General features: G+C 37.7%; 1 protein-coding gene across 2 annotated transcripts in view; it reads left to right on the top strand.

Annotated features, from left to right (window-relative positions):
- Window positions 1-22,254, top strand: part of KIF27 (kinesin family member 27) — an 87,048-nt gene that overhangs the window by 19,671 nt on the left and 45,123 nt on the right. For both annotated transcript variants that reach the window (XM_015118008.3, XM_077966279.1), the window contains exons 5-9: window positions 5,079-5,222; window positions 14,270-14,476; window positions 16,561-16,730; window positions 17,226-17,329; window positions 19,199-19,354. In XM_015118008.3, coding sequence (XP_014973494.3) covers window positions 5,079-5,222; window positions 14,270-14,476; window positions 16,561-16,730; window positions 17,226-17,329; window positions 19,199-19,354 — 781 coding nt within the window. The remainder of the gene's footprint in view (window positions 1-5,078; window positions 5,223-14,269; window positions 14,477-16,560; window positions 16,731-17,225; window positions 17,330-19,198; window positions 19,355-22,254) is intronic.

Raw genomic sequence — 22,254 nt, 5'->3', positions numbered from 1 at the left:
AAAGGAAATATGGTTTAAGTATATTTCCTTTTTTTTTTTAAAGCGCTAAGCTTATTTCTCTAGCTAGAAATATTTCCTCAAAGCCTTTTTACATGTAATATTATAAAGAAGGCATTTGTATTATCCTCTGTTAGAGCAGTTCTCAAGTTCTCCAACTTTTTGACCACAGGACTTCTTCTTCTTTACACTTTTAAAGTGAGATCCCTCAAAGAGCTTTTGTTCATGTGGGTTATATCTATTGATATTTAGTGTGTTAGAATTAAAACTGGAAAAAATCTAAGCTATTTATTCATTCAAAACTAACGGTAACCCAATTACATGTTAATATAAAGAGCACTTTTAATGAAAAATATTTTCTAATACAATTTTTTTTTTTTTTAAAGATGGAATCTTGCTCTCTCACCAGGCTGGAGTACAATGGCATGATGTCGGCTCACTGCAGCCTCTGCCTCCCAGGTTGAAGCAATTCTCCTGCCTCAGCCTCCCAAGTAGCCGGGACTACAGGTGCACGCCACCATGCCCAGCTAATTTTTGTATTTTTAGTAGAGACGAGGTTTCACCATGTTGGCCAGGATGGTCTCCATCTCTTGACCTCATGATCTGCCCGCCTTGGCCTACCAGAGTGCTGGGATTATAGGTGTGAGCCACTGTACCCAGCCAACACACACAAAAATTTTAGTAAGAGTAGAATTCCTTTACATTTTTGCAAATGTCTTTAACATCTGATCTAATAACAGACAGTTGGATTTTCATATCTGCTTCAGTATTCAGTTTGTTGCAATATGTTGTTTTCGTTGAAGTTTGTGAAGAAAATTCAGCCTCATAGTTGTATAGTTTGAAGGGAGGAGTTTGTTTTGTTTTGTTTTGTTTTAAGACAGAGTCTGGCTCTGTAGCCCAGGCTGGAGTGCAGTGGCGCGATCTCGACCTCGGCTCACTGCAAGCTCCGCCTCCCGGGTTCACGCCATTCTCCTGCCTCAGCCTCCTGAGTAGCTGGGACTACAGGCGCCCGCCACCGCGCCCGGCTAATTTTTTGTATTTTTAGTAGAGACGGGGTTTCACCGTGGTCTCGATATCCTGACCTCGTGATCCGCCCACCTCGGCCTCCCAAAGTGCTGGGATTACAAGCGTGAGCCACCGCGCCCGGCCGGGAGAAGTATTTCACTGAATTTTCAGATAATTGTGGATGTTCTTCTTTCCTATTACACCAAACTCAACAAGCGGAAATTTCTCGTTATTTGAAATATGAGATTTGAAACTATCTTGTTACATTAATGTACTAGTCTCAGCCAGCACAGTGGCTTATGCCTGTAATCACAGACTGAGGCTGGAGGGTTGTTTTGAGCCCAGGAGTTTGAGACCAGTCTGGGAAACAAAATGAGACCCCTGTCTCTACAAAAAATGAAAAAACTAGTCAGACATGGTGGCACATGCCTGTGGTCCCACCTACTCAGGTGACTTAGGTGGGAGGATTACTTGAGCCCAGGAGTTCAAGGCTGCAGTGAGCTGTGATTGCACCACTGCACTCCAGCCTGGGGTCAGAGTGAGACCCTGTCTCTAAACATAAATGAATAAATAAATAATGACATAGAAACATGTAATACTTTTTAAATCATTTTTTTTTTAGTTCTTTTTTCTTTTTCTGAAATGTAGTAATTCTGCGTAGGTAGAGCAGGCCCTTCCTCATTAGTAGAATGAGGTGGAACAGGAAGTACTGGTAATTGGAAGCTTGAATGTTGGGACATATATAGGAGTTGGTAATAGGAAGCACTTTTCTGTCATGCTTCTAAGGTGGCTGAAATTGGAAGCCCATCAAACCGATTGCTTGGGGGTAAGGTAGGTAGTAAGTTCCTCTTTCCACGTGTTGGAAAATAAATTTAAGTTTGCCCTCGATTATGTTCTCTAGATTATTACATCCTAAAGATATTAACAGTTTTGTTGAAAAAAGTACCATGATCAGATTATTTTGGGAAATAGTAGATTGCAAAAAGCAAATGGGTTTCTTTTTCTTTCTTTCTTTTTTTTTTTTTTGGAGACAGGGTCTCCCTGTGTCACTGAGGTTGGAGTGCAGTGGCATGATCATGGCTCACTGCAGCCTTGACGTCCAGGGCTCAAGCAGTCCTTCCACCTCAGCCTCCTGAGTAGCTGGGAGCACAGGCCACCATGCAAGGCTAATTTTTTTTTTTTTTGAGACAGAGTTTTGTTCTTGTTGCCCAGGTTGGAGTGCAATGGCGTGATCTCAGCTTACCGCCAGCTCCGCCTCCTGGGTTCAAGCGATTCTCCTGCCTCAGCCTCCCGAGTAGCTGGAATTACAGGCATGCGCCACCATGCCAGGCTAATTTTTTGTATTTTTAGTAGACGCAGGGTTTCTCCATGTTAGTCGCGCTGGTCTCAAACTCCCAACCTCAGGTGATCTGCCTGCCTTGGCCTCCCAAAGTGCTGGGATTACAGGCGTGAGCTACCACGCCCGGCCACAAGGCTAATTTTTGTATTTTTTGCAGAGACAGGATGTTGCCATGTAGCTCAACTTCCACCTCCCAGGTTCAAGGGATTCTCCTGCCTCAGCCTCCTGAGCAGCTGGGATTACAAGCACTGCCACCATGCCTGGCTATATTTTGTATTTTTAGTAGAGACAGTGTTTCACCATGTTGGCCAGGCTGGTCTCAAACTCCTAACCTCAAGTTATCTGCCCGCCTCTGCTTCCCAAAGTCCTGGGATACAGGCTTGAGCTACTGTGCCCAGCATATATCTCTTTAAAAAATTGTTTTGGCCAGCATGGTGGCTTACCCCTGTATTCCCAGCACTTTGGAAAGCTGAAGTGGATGGATCGTATGAGCCCAGGAATTCGAGACCAGCTTGGGCAACAGAGTGAGACCCTGTCTTTACAAAAATTAAAAAAAAAAAAAAAGTAGCTGGGTGTGGTGGCATGCATCTGTAGTCCCAGCCACTCGGGACATAGCTTTTCACCTCAGCCTCATGAGTATCTTGGGACTACAGGTGTGTGCCACTGCACCTGACTAGAAAATCATTTTTAAAACTTTCTTTTCTGTTCTTCTATGACAGGCAGAATAACATACTGGTTAAGAATATGGATACCAAACTCCCTAAGTTTGAATCCTGCCTCCTTTGCTTACTAGCTGTATGACCTGGGGCAAATAGTTGACCTTTGTGCTTCAGTTTCCCCATCTGTAAAATAGAAACAGTAATACCCACTTTATATGGTTGTGCGAATATTAAAGCATTTATTCCCATAAAGCAATGAGGATGCCTGGTCTGTTCTAAGACATAATGTATGTTAGCTTATTACTATATATACCTCTCATTTATTTTTCACCTGCCCGTGCCTACGATATACATCAGTGGCAGCTAAGCGATTGGACTCAGTAGTTGTAGGTAGGGTTACATCCCAGGGGTTACTGTGAAGGCAGCTTGGTAAACTCAGCTGCTTAGGGGGATTGCTGGGCAAGGTGACCAGCAGGTCTGTGTGACAAGCAAGGATATCCTTTTCTCAATCCCTGTTATCCTTGAGCCTATTAGGCAAGCAGGTCAGTACACATTTTAAAAATTCTTAGCCAAGGTAAGATCGTGGGCCGTCTGGCAGATGGAGTAACAGCTGGATTGTTGCTAGGGAAGTTAAGTGTCATTTTGAAGTTACCATCTTATTTTTAGAAGCTGCCAGATAGTGTTGCAACCTTGATTTTTCACCATGAGTCAATGTTTGGAACATTCTACCTGCTCATAAGTATCTCTTAAAGTATCTCTTAAGGGACTTTATTGCCCTTTTTATTCCAAGTTTTGAACACATAAAAAAATACATGAACACAAATACATTGAACAGATAAATGCTCTTTTTTTTTTTTTTTTTTTTTTTTTGGAGACAGAGTTTTGCTGTTGTTGCCAGGAAAGCCACATTTCATTGTGGCTTTAGTTTGCATTTCCCTGATGACTAGTGAGGTTGAGCATTTTTTTCATATATTTTTGGCTATTTGGATATCCTCCTTTGTGAAGTACTCATTCAAGTCTCTTGCTTGTTTTTCTACTGAGTTACCTGTCTTCTAGATTGATTTGTAGAAGTTTGTTGTATATTCTGGGTATGAGTGCTTTGTCACTTATATGATTGCAAATAATTTTTCTGTGGCTTGCCTTTTACTCTCAGATACATATATATATCACAGTTTCTTTATCCACTCGTTGATTGATGGGCATTTGGGTTGGTTCCACAATTTTGCAATTGTGAATTGTGCTGCTATAAACATGCGTGTACAAGTATCTTTTTTGTATAATGACTTCTGTTCTTCTGGGTAGATACCCAGTAGTGGGATTGCTGGACCAAATGGTAGTTCTACTTTTAGTTCTTCAAGGAATCTCCACACTGTTTTTCATAGTGGCTGTACTAGTTTACATTCCCACTAGCAGTGTAGAAGTGTTCCCTGATCACCGCATCTATGCCAACATCTTATTTAGTGAGATTTTTTAAATGCCAAGCCAACATGTGGAATGAGGCACTTGACAAATAATTTTCTGTTTACTTAATTTAAAAACTACTTTATTGTTTACATATCCCAAGTGTTCTTAAAAATAGGCAAATTTATTAGAAACCAAGAAGTAAAACTGTTTAATCATTTTTCGACATCTTCAGAATATATCTCTTCATGACGAAAGTGTACAAAATCAGCAAATCTACTTACTTCAAATGCCCAAATGTATTCTTATAACCCTATATGTCAGTTTGGGAAATGTGAGCTCTTTGAGTGATCCACATTAAAATCTCGTAGTAGTTCTAGCAAACTTGTAAAAATCTTAGTGAAGGTACTCTAGAACCAAAACAACTAGTTTTTATATACAGGAAGGAAAAATCAGGAAAATCTTCTGTCTTCATGGTAATGAATTCCTATGTTATAGCAATGATAGGTTCTCTCAACTCTGCCTTCCTTAGAAAGAAATCAGAAAAAGTTGAAAATGAAAAAAAAAATTCATGAGACGTCATCAAGCTATAATCTAATCACCATTTTGTGTTATCATATGAGGTTTCTTGATTATTTTCAGTGGTGAATGTCACTTGTGCCTTCTTTCCCCACTAGTGTGCGCTTGCTGCTGATGAAGTAGTATTTAATCAGAAGGAACTGGAGGTGAAGGAACTGAAGAATCAAGTGCAGATGATGGTACAGGAAAACAAAGGGCATGCGGTATCTTTGAAAGAAGCGCAAAAAGTGAATAGATTGCAGGTAGAGTTTCTTAATGCATCTAACTCTGTATAGTTTCTTGAAATAGTACCTAATTAAACACAGTAGCATTTTAAATGATAAATGGGAACTTAAAAAGAGGATGTTCATTTGAAGAGTTCTGAACGTAGGCACCTGAAAGAATTATTAGTTTTTCCCTTAAATCTGCTTAAATGGAAACATTTTTATTGTTAGCTTGACTTGGTTTTAGAAATATAAAGATAATACCCAGGAAATTAATTTATAAATCATATCATGGTTATTTTTTCCATACTTTTCCCTCCTGTTGTTTGCCAAGGTATTAGGAAATGCAATATTGTTAGGAGTTGGAAGGTAAATACATAATTTAAACTTTGAAATGTATTAAATTATCCTCTTACACCTCGTGAGTGATTTGCTTTTTAACTTTGGTTAAACATCTTTCAAATTTTCTATCTTAACTTTCCTATTATATTAACATGGATATGTCTACAGTATAACATAGCATGCCTCTAAATATTATTGTACTCCCTGGCTGTGACTTCTCCCATCACCCCAAATAGTTAATATCATTTAAAGCCTTTAGCTTCCTATGAGGGAAAAACTAATGCCCAGAGAAATAATCTAATCTAGCACACATCAGATTTTGATTTTCACGTTGTTTGATTTTTGTTTTCTTTTTTAACCCTTCTAATTGTATTTTGTTGTTGTTTGTTGTTGTTGTTTTGAGACAGGATCTCATTCTGTTGCTCAGGCTGGTGTGCACTGGCATAATCACAGCTCACTGCAGCCTCGACCTCCCGGGCTGAAGTGATCCTCCCACCTCAGCCTCCTAAGTAGCTGCAACCACAGGTGCATGCCACCATGCCCAGCTAATTTTCTGATTTTTTTGTGGAGATGGGGTCTCACTGTGTTGCTCAAGCTGGTCTCGAACTCCTGGGCTCAGTGATCGTACCACCTCAGCTTCCCAAAGTGCTGAGATTGATTGCAGGCATGAGTCACCATGCCTGGCCCTAATTGTATAATAATTTAAAAACATAAAACTAAAGTATATACAAAACAATACGTATTAATCAGTGATTTATCACAAAGAGAACAGCTGGGTAACCACCACCAGGTCAAGAAATTGCTAACTGCCAGCACCTCAAAATTCTTAGTGCCTCTTCCTCAAAGGCAACCACTCTCTTGACTTCCATGGTAATCATTTCTTTGCTTTTCTTACGGTTTTACTATCTAAATATGTATCCTTCAACACTCCAGTTTAGGTTTTGGAATTTTTATTAATTTATTCAGTATAGCTTATTCAGTATCTGGCTGCTTTGTTGAACATTATTATGATTCATCCACTTTTTAATTGTAATATTTTTTCTGTAAATTCTAATATTTTATCTGTAATGTGTGGCTGTGGTTTGTTTAGTTTTATAGCTACATAGGATTTTATTGTATGACTATACCACAATTTATTTTCTGTTCTACTGTTTGATGGACATTTGTGGTTTTCTGTGAAATTTTCTTGTGAATTTTCAGTGTCTCTCAGTGCACATGCACATACATTTCTTGGAGATTTGTGCCTAGGAGTTGAATTGCTAGGCCATAGGATAGGTGTATCTTCAACTTTTGTAGGTGATACCAGATTGTTTTCCATTTTACACTCCCACCCAGCACTATGTGAGCATTCCCACTGTTCCATATGCTTCTCAACATTTGTTATTAATTTTTAAATCTCAGCCAATCTGGTAGGTATGTAGTATTTTATTGTGGCTTTAGTTTGCATTTCCTGATGACTAGTGAGGTTGAGCATTTTATTCATATATTTTTGGCTATTTGGATATCCTCTTTTGTGAAGTACTCATTCAAGTCTCTTGCTTGTTTTTCTACTGAGTTACCTGTCTTCTAGATTAATTTGTAGAAGTTTGTTGTATATTCTGGGTATGAGTGCTTTGTCACTTATATGATTGCAAATAATTTTTCTGTGACTTGCCTTTTACTCTCAGTGGTATCTTTGATGAAGAGTTCTTGTTGTAATCAAATTCGTCAATCTTTTTCTTTATGGTTAATGATATTTGTTCTCTATTTAATAAGTTTTTCCTTTCCCCAATTGTCTCCTCTGAGGATACTTTCTGTATTATCTTCCAGAAGCTTTATTGTTTTGCCTTCCACATTTAGCTGTATAGTCCCCCAGGAATTGATTTCTGTGTGTGGAATAAAGTAAAGATCAAATTTCATTTTTTAAACATATAGATACTCATTTGTCCTAGCATCATTTATTGGAAACCATCTTTTGGCAACTGTTTTGAGTGCTATCTTTATCATAAATCATGGTCCATTTGTGCATGAATCTCTTGTCTATTTCTTGGCCTTTTATTCTGTTGGTTGATTTGTATATCCTTGAGCCAAGATCACATTTCTTATTTATTGTAGGTTTATAATAAGTCTAGATATTTTGTAGATCAAGGCCTTCTGCTGTTCTCCTTCCCTCCCCACTCCCCAGATGTCTTGGTTGTTCCATATAAATTTTATTTGAATTTTTAAATTTTTTAAATAACTACTTTATTGAGATATAATTCACATACTATAGAATTCAGCCCTTCAAATATACAATTCAGTCATTTTTTAATGTATTTACAGAGTTGTCTAACCATCACACCGTCTAATTTTAGAATATTTTTATCACCCAAAATGAAAATATTGTATCCATTAGCAGTCACTACTCACTTTCCTCCTTTCCTCAGCCCCCGGCAAAAACCACTTTACTTTCTACTTCTATGGATTTGCCTATTCTAAACATTTCATATAACTGGAATCATACAGTAAGTGGCCTTTGTGTATGACTTCTTTCACTTAGATGAAAATGTTATTTTCATTTATTTATTTTTCATGGTCAAATAATAATTTTGTGTGTTTCTGGGATACAGTGTAATGTATACATTACGGAAATATTCAATCAAGTTGGTTAACATTAATTAATTAACATTGAATGACATTTATATATCTGTTTAGAATTAATGAACATGTTTTGATTGAGTCTCCTAATACAGTGTAATGTATACATTACGGAAAGATTCAATCAAGTTGGTTAACATTAATTAATTAACATTGAATGACATTTATATATCTGTTTAGAATTAATGAACATGTTTTGATTGAGTCTCCTAATCCATAAGCATGGTATAGTTCTCTATTTACTTAGATTTCCTTTGGTTTTTCTCAGTAATGGCCTACATTTTTTTGTGCAGAAATATTGCAAATAATTTATAGATTTCTTTGTAGGTACTTGATTTTTTTTCTGTCACTATAAATAGAATCTTTAAAAAATTTTATTTTTCAAATTCCCTAATTGTTGGTATGTGGAACTGTACTAATTTTTAGATATTAATACCTTATATATCCAGCAACCTGACTAAACTCAGTTTTTGATCAGGAGTGCCTACAGTTACCATCAGGTGGGGAACCTTCAAAATTCCCAAGATAAATGGAAAGGATCCAAACATTTTGGAAGTAATTTCTTCTTTTTTTTTTTTGAGACGGAGTCTCACTGTGTCACCCAGGATGGAGTGCAGTGGCACAGTCTCCGCTCACTACAACCTCTGCCTCCCGGACTCAAGCGATTCTCCTGCTTCAGTTTCCTGCGTAGCTGGGATTACAGGCACCTGCCACGACGCCTGGCTATAAACTTGCTTTTTTTTTTTTTTTTGAGACAGAGTTCTACTCTGTCACCCAGGCTGGAGTGCAGTGGCATGATCTCGGCTCACTGCAACCTCTGCCTCCTGGGTTCAAGTGCTTCTCCTGCCTCAGCCTCCCGAGTAGCTGGGTGTAATTACAGGCATGCACCACCATGCCCAGCTAATTTTTTTGTATTTTTAGTAGAGACAGGGTTTCAACCATGTCAGTCAGTCTGGTCTTGAACTCCTGACCTCAAATGATCTACCTACCTTGGCCTCCCAAAGTGCTGGGATTACAGGCGTTAGCCACCGCACCCGGCCTATACTTGCTTTTTAATCCTAAATCTGTAAATTCTTTTGGATTTTCATTTATAATTATGTCATCTGCAAATAATAAAAGTTTCATTTCTTCCTTTATAATCCTTTCACCTTCTGTATCTTTTTCTTCTTCTGTATCTTCTATATTGTATACTTTAAATAGTTGGTTTCTATAGTATGTGAATTTTGTCTCAATAAAATTGTTATAAAAATACCTTCTTGTATTTGCTGGGATCTCCAATGCAGTGTTGAATACAAGTGGTGATAGAAGGCATCCTTGTCTTGGCCGGGCCCCGTGGCTCACGCCTGTAATCCCAGCACTTTGGGAGGCTGAGGTGGGCGGATCATGAGGTCAGGAGTCGAGACCATCCTGGCTAACAGGGTGAAAACCCATCTCTACTAAAAAATACAAAAAAAATTAGCCGGGCGTTGTGGCAGGCACCTGTAGTCCCAGCTGCTAGGGAGGCTAAGGCAGGAGAATGGTGTGAACCCAGGAGGCGGAGCTTGCAGTGAGCTGAGATTGCGCCACTGCACTCTAGCCTGGGCGACAGAGCAAGACTCAAAAAAAAAAAAAGGCATCCTTGTCTTGTTTCCAATGATAGAGGAAAAGCTCAGACTTTCACTCTGAAGTATTATATTTTCTATAGGTATTTTTAATTTACCGTTTCCCAAACTAAGAAAATTACTGAGAATTTTTATTATGAATGGATATTGATTTTTATCAAATGGTTTTTCTTTATCATATGATTTTTCTTCCTTATTCTGCTAATATGGTGAATTACACTGATTGATCTGATTTTTAACCAATCTTTTATTCCTGGAATAAACCCTTTTTGTTGTTGATATTGTGATGTACTGTTGTATTGGAGGTTCCCCAAAACCACCCTCACATTGGATGACGTACTAGGAGAACTCAATATATATTCATTCTCCTGGCAAGGATTTATTACAGTGAAAAAATGCAGAGCAAGATCAGCAAAGGAAAAAGACACATGGAACAAAGTCTGGAGGAAACCAGGCACAAACTTCTAAGACTTGTCTCTCAGCAGAGTCACAGAGGATGTGCTTAATCCCCCAGCAATGAGTGGTGACAACACCTATAAAATGTTATCTGCCAGGGAAACTAAGTAGACTTGGTGCCTATGGGTTATATTGAGGATGGATGGGTCGTGAAGGCACCCTTTGCCTAGCATGAACCAAAGTCCCAGACTACCTGAAGGAAAGCAGGAGTACAGCATAAACCACATTGATTGTGCAAATAGTTGAGCACAGTGAGTCAGTATTACCAGAGCGTTTAGGAACACTCCCAAAATCCAAGTTCTCAGACATCTGACAACCTCATAGCAGGTCTTCTAAAAGATAGCAGTCGGGTCTGCTATGTTAACTCTTCTGTACGATTGACCTAGATTTTGTTTGCTAGTGTGATGTTTATATTTGTCAGTGAGCTTGTCCTATATTTTTCTTTCTCATAATATTCTTGTCAGATATTATAACAAGTTATGCTGGCCTCATAATATGGATTATTTAATGTCCCCCTATACCTGGAAGGGTGTGTGAAAAATTGGTATTATTTCTTTCTTTCTTTTTTTTTTTTTTTTTTTTTTGAGACGGAGTCTCGCTCTGTCACCCAGGCTGGAGTGCAGTGGCCGGATTTCAGCTCACTGCAAGCTCCGCCTCCCGGGTTCACGCCATTCTCCTGCCTCAGCCTCCGGAGTAGCTGGGACTACAGGCGCCCGCCACCTCGCCCAGCTAGTTTTTTGTATTTTTTAGTAGAGACGGGGTTTCACCAGGTTAGCTATTTCTTTCTTAAATGTTTGGTTGAATTAGCCTGTGAGGCATTTGGGACTTGAAATTTTCTTTGGGGGTATGTTTTATGAATTAAATCATATTAGTATTTTCTTTTCCTCCAGTTTTGATAAGGTTTATTTTTCTAGGAATTTGACCATTGTATCTAATTTTCGAATGTATTGGCATAAGTTTGTTTATGATAGTCTTTTATTCGTTAATATCTTTAGCTGTGTAGTCACATGTCCCCTTTTTCATTCCTGATTATTTGTGCCTTCTCTCACTTTTTTTTCTTGCAGTTTCACTAGTAAAATTACCAATTCATTAGTCTCTTCAAGAGACAATTTTTGGCTTTGTTAATCCTCACTAGTGTATGTTTGTTTATTATTTCATTAGTTTGTTCACTATTTCACTAATTTCTGCCCTTTATTATTTAATTCCTTCTACTTTTGGGGTAACCTTCTGCTATCTTTTTAACATCTTTAGATGAATATTTAGTATATTAAATTTTAGCTTCTCTTCTTTGACATATGCATTTAACATTATATATTTCTTTTTTTTTTTTTTTTTGAGACGGAGTCTTACTCTGTCGCCCAGGCTGGAGTGCAGTGGCCGGATCTCAGCTCACTGCAAGCTCCGCCTCCTGGGTTCACGCCGTTCTCCTGCCTCAGCCTCCCGAGTAGCTGGGACTACAGGCACCCGCCACTGCGTCCGGCTAATTTTTGTGTTTTTTAGTAGAGACAGGGTTTCATCGTGTTAGCCAGGATGGTCTCAATCTCCTGACCTTGTGATGTGCCCGTCTCAGTCTCCCAAAGTGCTGGGATTACAGGCTTGAGTCACTGCGCCTGGCCTAACATTATATATTTCTAAGTTCATCTTGACTTGCCCTCCACATTGAGCTCAAAATGTTTCCTAATTTTCATTGTGACTTTTTGTTTTTTGACTTGTGAATAACCTAGTTATTTTATTTATAGGACATATGGGATTTATTTTTGTTTTATCAATTTTTATTGCATTGTGATCAGATAACATACTATCTCTGATTTCAGTCCTTTGAATGTATTGAAACTTGCTTTTTGGCTCAGAATAAAGCAAATTTTTCTAAATGTTACAGAGGTACTTGAGAAGTATATGCATTCTGTAATCATTGGGTACTATTAATCCTATTATTCAAATCTACATTTTTTACTCACCATGGAAGTCTTTTTGTTATATCAGTAATTTATAAAGTGATGTTGAAATCTCCCACTATGACAGATCTCCACTCTGTCACCCAGGCTGGGACACAGTGGCACGATCATGAGTCATTGCAGCCGCAACCTCCTGAGCTCAAGCAATCCCACTTCAGCCTCCTGAGTAGCTGGGACCACAGGTGCATACCACAATGCCCTGCTAATTTTTGTATTTTTTGTAGACAAGGGGTTCTTCGCCATGTCATCCAGGCTGCTCTCAAACTCTCGGGCTCAAGTGATCTACTGGCCTTGGCCTCCCAACATGCTGGGATTACAGGTGTGAACCACTGTGCCCAGCCCTACTATAATTTTGGATTTGTCTTATTTCTTCATGAAGTGCTGATAGTTTTTGCATTATAAATATTGAAGCTGTGTTATTAAGTGCATACAAATGTAGAATTGTTATACCATCCTGGTGAATTGCTCTTTTAATCCTTTTTACCTCTTCTTATCTCTTCTAATGAGTTTTGCCTTAAAGTCCACCCTGACATTACTACAGCTACACCAGCTTTCTTTTGATTAATATTTACATGGTATCTCTTTTTCTATCTTATTTTTAATCTTTCTGTGTCTATTTTAGATATGTTTCTTGTAAGCACCATATGGTTAGATAATTTTAAAATCCTTTCTGATAGTCTTTATCTTTTAATTTCATTATTTAATTCATTTATTAATTTAACATAATTATTGTTTTGGTAAAAATCCACCATTGTGCCTTTTATTTATCCTTCCTCCTCTGTGTTCCTTTTTCCCTCTTTTGAATCGTTGGTTATTTTTTCCTTTTCTGTTGTTTTTCTCCACTAACTTAGAAGTTATAGTTTTACTCTTTTTTTTAGTGGTTATCCTAGAGAGTATACCGTGTACTCTAATATTAATTGGTACTTTTATCCTTTTCCCAGACAATGTAAGAACTCCATTGAATCCTTTCCAATTTATATGCCATTGATGTTGTATATTTCAATTATCTGAATATATGATTTTTAAGTAAGGTTGCATTTTTATTGCTTAGCATTTATACAATGAAAATGTAAGGGGTTTTTTTCCTATTTAAATATTGTAGTGCATGTGAAGTATTAAGATGAATGACTGTTTCTTATTTACATAAATTTGTGCTTATAAAACAAAGATTGACATTAGAGCTTTCTGGATTTGATACACTTCAAAAATTTTCTTTAGAGGATACACAAAACTAAACCACATACACACACAAACACACACACACATTCCTGATATACAATTTGTTCTGCCTTTGATTTCCAGTTTCTTCTTCCTCTCAGGACTGTCAGTTGGCTATCTTCTGTCTCTGTGCTTTTGGCTTCCTTTTTCACTGAGGCTTTCACTTCCTGTGCTTGTTACCTCCTTCTGCCTCCTTTGCTGCAAACTCTGCTGTCTACAATTCTTTCTCCACTTTTTCAACTTTTTTGTTTCTTTTTACTTCTTGGATTTCACTCAGAAAGTCCATGCTTTAATAAAAATAGCTAATCAAAGTGCTTCAGGTTGGCAAAGCAACCAGTCACAGTGGATGGGGAGTTATCTTTGAGTATTTAACTTGTTTGGCTGTGTTTGTTGCTCCTTAGTATTAAAAAGGTTTTACCACTTAGAACAATGTTAATTACTTGTGAACACCAGAAGGCTAGTCTCTGGATAAATGAGAATTGACTGTATTATTAAAATAGTTGTGATTTTGGTCAATGTAAAATTCATTTTTTTTTTTTGAGACGGAGTCTGGCTCTGTCGCCCGGGCTGGAGTGCAGTGGCCGGATCTCAGCTCACTGCAAGCTCCGCCTCCCGGGTTTACGCCATTCTCCTGCCTCAGCCTCCCGAGTAGCTGGGACTACAGGCGCCCGCCACCTCGCCCGGCTAGTTTTTTGTATTTTTTAGTAGAGACGGGGTTTCACCGTGTTAGCCAGGATGGTCTCGATCTCCTGACCTCGTGATCCACCCGTCTCAGCCTCCCAAAGTGCTGGGATTACAGGCTTGAGCCACCGCGCCCGGCCGTAAAATTCATTTTTAATCATAATCTAAATGTACTGAAGTGCTGTATTTTAAAATTTTTCATCTCTTTTCTACAAAGAATGAAAAAATAATAGAACAACAACTTCTTGTGGATCAACTGAGTGAAGAACTAACAAAACTTAACCTGTCAGTGACTTCTTCAGCTAAAGAAAATTGTGGAGATGGGCCAGATGCCAGGATCCCTGAAAAGAGACCATATACTGTACCATTTGATACTCGTTTGGGGCATTATATTTATATCCCATCAAGACAAGATTCCAGGAAGGTAAAGTCCAAACATTAATCTTTTTCTTATTTTGAGATTAAAAAAATTTTAGCTATAATATCACAGTGTATTTGTACAGTCTCAGCAGATTTTTTTTTGTTAGGTTTTATGGAATTTTGTGTATACCTTTTCTTTTAAGCATACTTCTTTTAATAAAAAAACGAATAAACAAGAGAATACATAGTTACATTTGGAGGGAATAGTTGGATGGAGATAATCTCTATACCTCATCAATGTCAAAAAGGTATCCTTTGCCATGATATCTTCAGACATGACCAAGTTTAATATCTACATGAATTTATTTCTTCCTTTAACCACACAAAATTGAGATGTTAGAGGGTATTTATTTCAACTTATTTGGTCTGTCATTATTTTTGAAATAATATTTATATGTTATTCAGTCTTACCAAGTAGACATAATCAAGACAGTATAAATATCAATATGAATTTTAGTATGTGTGGTTGGTAAATATATACACACACAGTTTTAAGAATTATTAAGGAGTCTCTATTATGGAAAAGATTTAATTAGCAGATTCATAAGTTTTGGTTTAGCAGGTTCATGAATTCTGCTTTCTATTTGCTCATTTTATGAAGGGAAATGATTTGTTTACGTGAAGATCCTTCTGGTTGTTACAGTCAGAGGGATAAGAAATGAAAGGCAAGTGATATATGAGCAGTGCCATGGACTTTGCATCAGGCAACCTTGGGTTGTATGAATACTATAATAGCAGCCTTGGGTGGTGTGAATACTATAATAGCAGCCTTGGGTGGTATGAATACTATAATAGCTCTGGACATTTGGTTTTCTTTGTAAAAAGAAATTTTAAAAGGAAATTACAATCCCAGAGAATGAAGTTTCTGAACAAAAGGTTTTATTATTTGCTCCTTAAATAATTCCCACACTCTCAGAAGAGAAAACTAGATGCCTGCCAGTTATGGGATAAAATAGCCATGTCTAGTATGTTGTACTCGTTAGATCAGTACTTGTTGAGTTGGTTTTTCCTTAAATAATTCCCCTCCCTCATTTCCCACTGGGAGGCCACCTGAAAAACTTTACCCCTGTCTATCATGATGCCGATGTGACAGATGATCTAATTAGGTGACTGACAGCAGAAGCACAAAAATCAGATATAAGATGATTTTCAGAATCAGGTAGGATTTTTTAGGAGACAATTCATGACGGGGGCCTGTTGTCAAGTGATTGAATCCTAAACACCGTGTGATACTCATATTCCACTATATGTTACAATTTAACAGCTTATAATAATTTATATTGATAAATGGACTGTCTCCTCTAAGATTTTATTGCCTTTTGTGAGAAGTCATCTCGAGGAGGTTTGGTTACAGAGGTGATGAAAAGGAAATATTTTGTAATAGAAACCAGAACAAAGGTATAAAGGCAATTTCTAATTTGTTGTTGTTGTTTTCCAAGGTCTTTTTTTTTTTTTTGAGAATTTAAAGTGCATTTCCAATAGAAGAATGTTATACTATAGAAAATTCCCAGGCTAGCCATACAATTTTATTTATCCTATGACATATATTAAATATTTTTCCTAGAGCCTTAATTCAGCTATACCTAACCACCATATATAAAGAATAAGTATATACATTGTGGTATTCAAATTAGGAATATTGCCCTGGCAGAGGGAGTGGAGATGGCTCTGGGTTTCTTCCTGTGGCGGGATTTGGATTGGAGCACCACAGTTCTCCAGGTGTTCTGAACTGGGAAGATGGGGAAGCGGGCACATTTGTTGGGGTGTGTCTGTGCTGTGTTTAAGAGCTGGAATGTTTTCCATGCGTGCTTTTCGTTTCATTTTTGAATACTGTTTTCCATAAGTGAAGATAGAAGAGTTGTCCAGAAGAGGAGGAGCTGTGTATACTCTGAAAGAAGTATTTGTCTGTGAGGCACAAAGTATCGTTAAATTAATTTTGACTTTTGTTTGAGGGGAGCATTTTCCAGTGATTGGCTATTTTAAGAGTGCCAACCTAATAACTCCTTTAACAGCATCGAGAATAATAGGATAAAATTAGACTTTTAAAATATCACTTTTTTGTTGTTGGGTGGGGGAATCACTCGGAAGGTCCACACAAGTCCGCCTGTGTACTCTCTGGATCGAATATTTGCTGGGTTTCGAACACGAAGTCGGATGCTGTTGGGTCACATAGAAGAACAAGATGAGGTCCTCCACTGCCAATTTTCTGATAACAGTGATGATGAAGAATCGGAAGGCCAAGAGAAATCTGGAACTAGGTATGTTAAATATACACTGATTTAATAAATATTTAGAATTATATGCTGCAATAAATATAGAAGTGTAGGTTTTTTCCATTGGAGTATATCTTTTATGTTTAATATAACAGTAGGTAACTTTTGCTAAATGTACTATCATCTAATGTGTTATGAAAATAGTATTTGAACACAAATCATCAGTCTTATAAACTAACTGAAAAATAATTTTGCTTTTAGAGCTTTTATAATAATTAGATTCTAATTTTCAGAGGGAATTTTTTTTTTTTTTTTTTGGATTTCCTTATTCTGCTGCCACGGTGGCAACAAACATGACTTTTCTACTGATTCAACATGGGTGGGGGGGCATCCTTTTATTTTAAGCAATATTAGTGACATTCTGTTTTTAAATGTAATTAATAATTTTTTAACATTACTGTCACTTTCTGGGAAAACTAATTTGAGGGCAGATTAGAAAACGCTAACAAATGAGTTAACTTTCTGTTTTTTTTTTTTTAGATGTAGAAGTCGTTCATGGATTCAGAAGCCAGACTCTGTTTGTTCCCTTGTTGAACTGAATGATACTCAGGATGAAACACAAAAGTCAAATTTGGAGAATGAAGGTACATAGATTTTCTTAAATAATGTAGACCTAATGGTTATAGGACACTTATCTTTTTCCTCAGTTGATAGTTTCTAAGAAACATCCAGGAATTCTCAAAGACCAGAACTTGGTACAAATGCTTTTCTGGTTGGTAGAACTTCTTTTATGTTCTCTGTTTTACCTCTTTTACTCCTTAATAAAAAAGATTTTCTATCAATTAATTATGGCTAGAGATATAGGCTTACTCCCTCAGAATAAGGATTTTTATATTCAGACTTCAATTGATACGCTTTGTATTCCTAATGATGTTAAAGTACAGTATAAGTAATTGTACTAGGTGTCTACTCCTTCACTGGGACTTGTGCCTAACATCAATTATGTATGTGGCATTAGAGCCCAATTAGTGTACTGGGTGCTGGTAATGTTTTAGTACACAACTGCTAAGAATTTTTATGCATCAATAACAACATCAAAAACATTTACGAGCCACATATAGTAGCTTATGCCTATAATCCCAGTGCTTTGAGAGGCTGAAACGGGAGAATTGCTTAAGGCCAGGAGTTTGAGGCCAGCCTGAGCAACATAGTGAGATCGTCTCTCTACAGAAAATTAGCTGAGCGTGGTAGTGCGTACCTACTCAGGAGGGAGGCTGAGGTGGGAGAATCGCTTGAGCCCAGGAGTTCGAGGCTATTGTGAGCCGAGATCACACCGCTGCACTCTAGTCTAGGCAACAGAGCAAGACCCTACCTCAAAAAAAAAAAAAAAATCACCTATAGTTTTCACAACTTTTTTTTTTTTTTAGATGGAGTCTCTCTCTGTCACCCAGGCTGGAGTGCAGTGGTGTGGTGTCGGCTCACTGCAGCCTCCGCCTCCCAGGTTCAAGCGATTCTCCTGCCTCAGCCTCCCAAGTAGCTGGGACTACAGGTGTGTGCCGCCACACCCAGTTAATTTTTGTGTTTTTAGTAGAGATGGGGTTTCACTGTGTTGGCCAGGCTGGCTCAAACTTCTGACCTTGTGATCTGCACACCTTGACCTCCCAAAGTGCTGGGATTACAGGCATGAGCCACTGTGCCCAGCTGGTAGTAGTAGATTTTATTAACTCATCTCTCTTGGTCAATGTGTGATTGACCCACAAAAAATAAGGGAATTGGGAATATAAATAACGTAAGTGCTACACTTTGAAAATGTAGAGCATCTCTTTAAGAACCTATACGTGGCTTTATGAGCCAAAAATTTAAGTATAACTAAAATAAATATAAAAATGTGGAAATAATAAAGGTAAATGCTACTCAAGCAGCCATGCTTGAGCTGTTTGTTACTGCTCTGCAACCAGGAAAAAAACTTACGTTGGAATGTAAATGAGCTTACATTAGTTTCTTCCTTGAGAAAGTCTGGCTATGAAAAAAATGTCACCTGAACTACAGCAGTATACCTAGTGACATAGTTGATTTACATTCTGGTGCAGGCAGTAACAAACAGTGCTAGACCACACTCTGAGTAGCCTGGTATAGTCTGCATTCTCCAATTACAATAAAAGTAGAAGTTGATAGGAAACAAATTCACCCCTCTATCCATCTGGAAATTTTACACCTGTCTCAAATAACTCATGTTAAAGGCAGTGAGAAACTGTGTGTCTGAACCTATGGAATATTATGAAAGAATATATACATATATGTATTAATTTGTAAGAAAATAAAAACTCTTACTATAAGCTGTAATGCTAGAGTCCCAATTGCTGTGTATTTTTTCCCCTTTTTCCTTCCCTTCTTTTTTGTCTCTTCCACTGCCACCTCTAAATTGCTTTTGTGTCTGCTTTTCTTTTTTTAACTCTACTTCTGTTGAATATTTTACCAGCAGATAGTTTTATTTCTGTGTTTTTTTTTTTAAGATTTAAAGATTGATTATCTCCAGGAGAGTCAAGAATTGAATTTGCAAAAATTAAAGAATTCAGAACGCATACTTACTGAAGCTAAACAAAAAATGAGAGAACTTACAATTAACATCAAGATGAAGGAAGATCTGATTAAAGAATTAATAAAAACAGGTAATAGTATCTTGTGAACCAGCTTATATGGGAAAGAAAACTTCTAAAATTGCTTCTGATGTGTAACAGTTACTTTAGTTTTTGAAGCTCAGATCTATCCACTTAGCTTGGATTGGTGTAAGAAGGTGAGTTTTTAGGCCAATGTGTGGAGGTTAGTTATCAAAAGAATTTTGTTCTTTTGGGATTTCACCTCTGAATTGTTCTAACCAGTGTGAACTCTGCATTGTGCTGAAATTCTGTGGCACTTAATGTGCCAATGACAACATGTTCATTTTTTTGAGACAGGGTCTTGCTCTGTCACCTAGGCTGGAGTGCAGTGGTGCAGTCATGACTTACTGCAGCCTTGACCTCTGGGGCTCAACCAGTCCTCCTGCCTCAGCCTCCCAAGTAGCTGGGACTACAGGCATGTGGCACCATGCCCAGTACGCACCAGTAGTTTTATAAAATTTTTTTTGCAGTGTATTAGAATTGATAAAATATAGTATAGATGTCCTGTTGTTATTAGTTGGCAGAAGCAGCTGCTATTCAAGAGAAGTCTTCAGTGAGAGGGCATTGAAAAGTAAGCACTCACTGACACTTTTGATAGTCACCATCTCTGAGGATTTTTAGGAAAGCTCCAAATTGCCCTTGGTTCTAATGAGCAAGAAAAGGGTCTTCTCTGTGTAAGCTCTGGTATCCTCTATTTTAATGCAACCACATTGGGTATACCAGGCTACAAAAACATGCTTGTTTAGTGAGATACATAGTAAGATAACCTTTCTGAAAGAAAGTCGTTGATTCTAGTGGGTAAATATCCTCAACTTCCACAGGCAGTACCCTGATTCTAGATCAGCTCCTAGATACTCCTAAGAGGGGTCAACTGGGGTTTGATCCTGCCTGTGAGGAAGCAGCATGGTCAAACTAATTTAAACATCTGGGTAACTGGAGCTAGAATGATGCATAGCACACATGTCACTAGGAATGAGATAGGAGAAAGCTTTGGGAAAGTAGCTAAGCAGAGGATGCTTCTTAAAAAATGTCAAAAAAAAAAAAAAAAAAAACCAAAACACAAAAAACTTAATGCCCTTAATGCTCTCTCACTGAAGATTTCTCTTGAATAGCAGCTACTTCTGCCAACTCAGTAGTTGGCAGTAAGTAATAACAGGACATCTATACTATATTTTATCAAGTCTAATACACTGCAAAGAAATTTTATAAAAACTACAGGTGTGTACTGGGCTTGGTGGCACATGCCTGTAGTTGCAGCTACTTGGGAGGCTGAGGTAGGAGGACTGGTTGAGCCCCAGAGGTCAAGGCTGCAGTGAGTCATGATTGCACCACTGCACTCCAGCCTAGGTGACAGAGCAAGACCCCGTCTCAAAAAAATAAAATAAACATGTTGTAATTGGCACTGTATTTTTTTAGTGGTTCATAAAATATTGGTGTGTTGAACAATTAATGAATAGTCCAAAATGATTTGTTAAAATATAGTAGTTGTATGTATTTTAAAGTTAGTCAAGTAATCGTAAATTAGAGTCAGAGGACAGTTCACAATGCATTTAGTCAAATAACTTTTATCAAAAAATGATGAGTATTTTTGGATAGCAGTATAACCAGCTATATAAATAGTATAATAGGCTGGGTATAGTGGTTCACGCCTGTAATCCCAGCACTTTGGGAGGCCGAGGTGGGCGGATCATTTGAGATCAGGAGTTCGAGACCAACCTGGCCAACATGGTGAAACCCTGTCTCTACTAAAAATACAAAAATTAGCTGGGCATGGTGGCATGTGCCTATAGTCCCAGCTACTTGGGAGGCAGGAGAATTGCTGGAAGCCAGGAGGCGGAGGTGGCAGTGAGAGGAGATTGCACCACTGCACTCTAGCCTGGGTGACAGAGCGAGACTCTTTCTAAATAAATATATAGTGTAATTAACTGTCTCTGGTGATTATTCATCCCCTGAGCTTTAGACTCCTATTTTTTACTGCCACGAGTTTGCCAGTCTAGTTCAGGGACAGTTGCCTATTCAGAGCAAATCAAAACCAAGCTTTTAGGGTCACTAGCTGGACTTAGAATAAAAAGAGATATAGAAATATCTATATTCTATTTTTTCTGTTGTATATATTAATAAGAAAAGAATGTAAAAGGAATTAATATTGAATAAGTTGAGGTTAGTGAAAAAGGAGAGTCAGCTTTGGATGAAAAGATTCTTAAGAGATATAACAATCAAATGTATTGTGGACTTTGTTTAGATCCTGGTTAAACCAATTGTGAAATACATTTTGAGACAATTGGGAAAGTCTGAATATGGGCTGATTGGTATTAATATTGTTAGTGTGATAATGACTTTTTGGTTATGTCCATATTTTGTATGAATGCTGATTGCAGTATGTATAAGTAAAAGGAATTTAACAAAATGAAGTATGTATAGGTTAGATGAAATGACATCTGGGATTGCTTTATAATATGTAAGCAAAGTAAAACAAAAGGCATATTTGAAGCAGCTGTGACAAAATCTTGATAACTTTTAAATCTGGATGGTGGGGATTCATTTTATTATTTCTTTTGTTATATTTAAAAATTTTCATAGTAATTTAAAAAAGGAATTCAAGGAGACAGATTATTGGTAGCAGGAGGCTGGAGTATACTAAGCAAGAGGACAGTCACTCCAAATATCCTTCTTAACTGAGTTTGATGCCAGCAAAGCTCAACTACAAATTCAGAGGACCAGAAATGTCACTCTAAACGCCAAAGATTGAACCAGTGAGACTGGCCGCAGATGGAAACAATCATTAAGGAATTAATCATTAAGAGGCCTGATGGCAAGCTGTGTTTGATGGGGGTGGGTGGGGACAACTGGGTTTTTAATGCTATGCCTTAAATAATATCACTGCCTGGCTGGATTTTAGAGTAGAGTATTTT

Source organism: Macaca mulatta, chromosome 15, assembly GCF_049350105.2.
Source record: "Macaca mulatta isolate MMU2019108-1 chromosome 15, T2T-MMU8v2.0, whole genome shotgun sequence".
NCBI lineage: Eukaryota > Metazoa > Chordata > Mammalia > Primates > Cercopithecidae > Macaca > Macaca mulatta.
The sequence above is the reverse complement of the archived record's forward strand: the minus strand, read 5'-3'. Positions and strand labels throughout refer to the sequence as shown.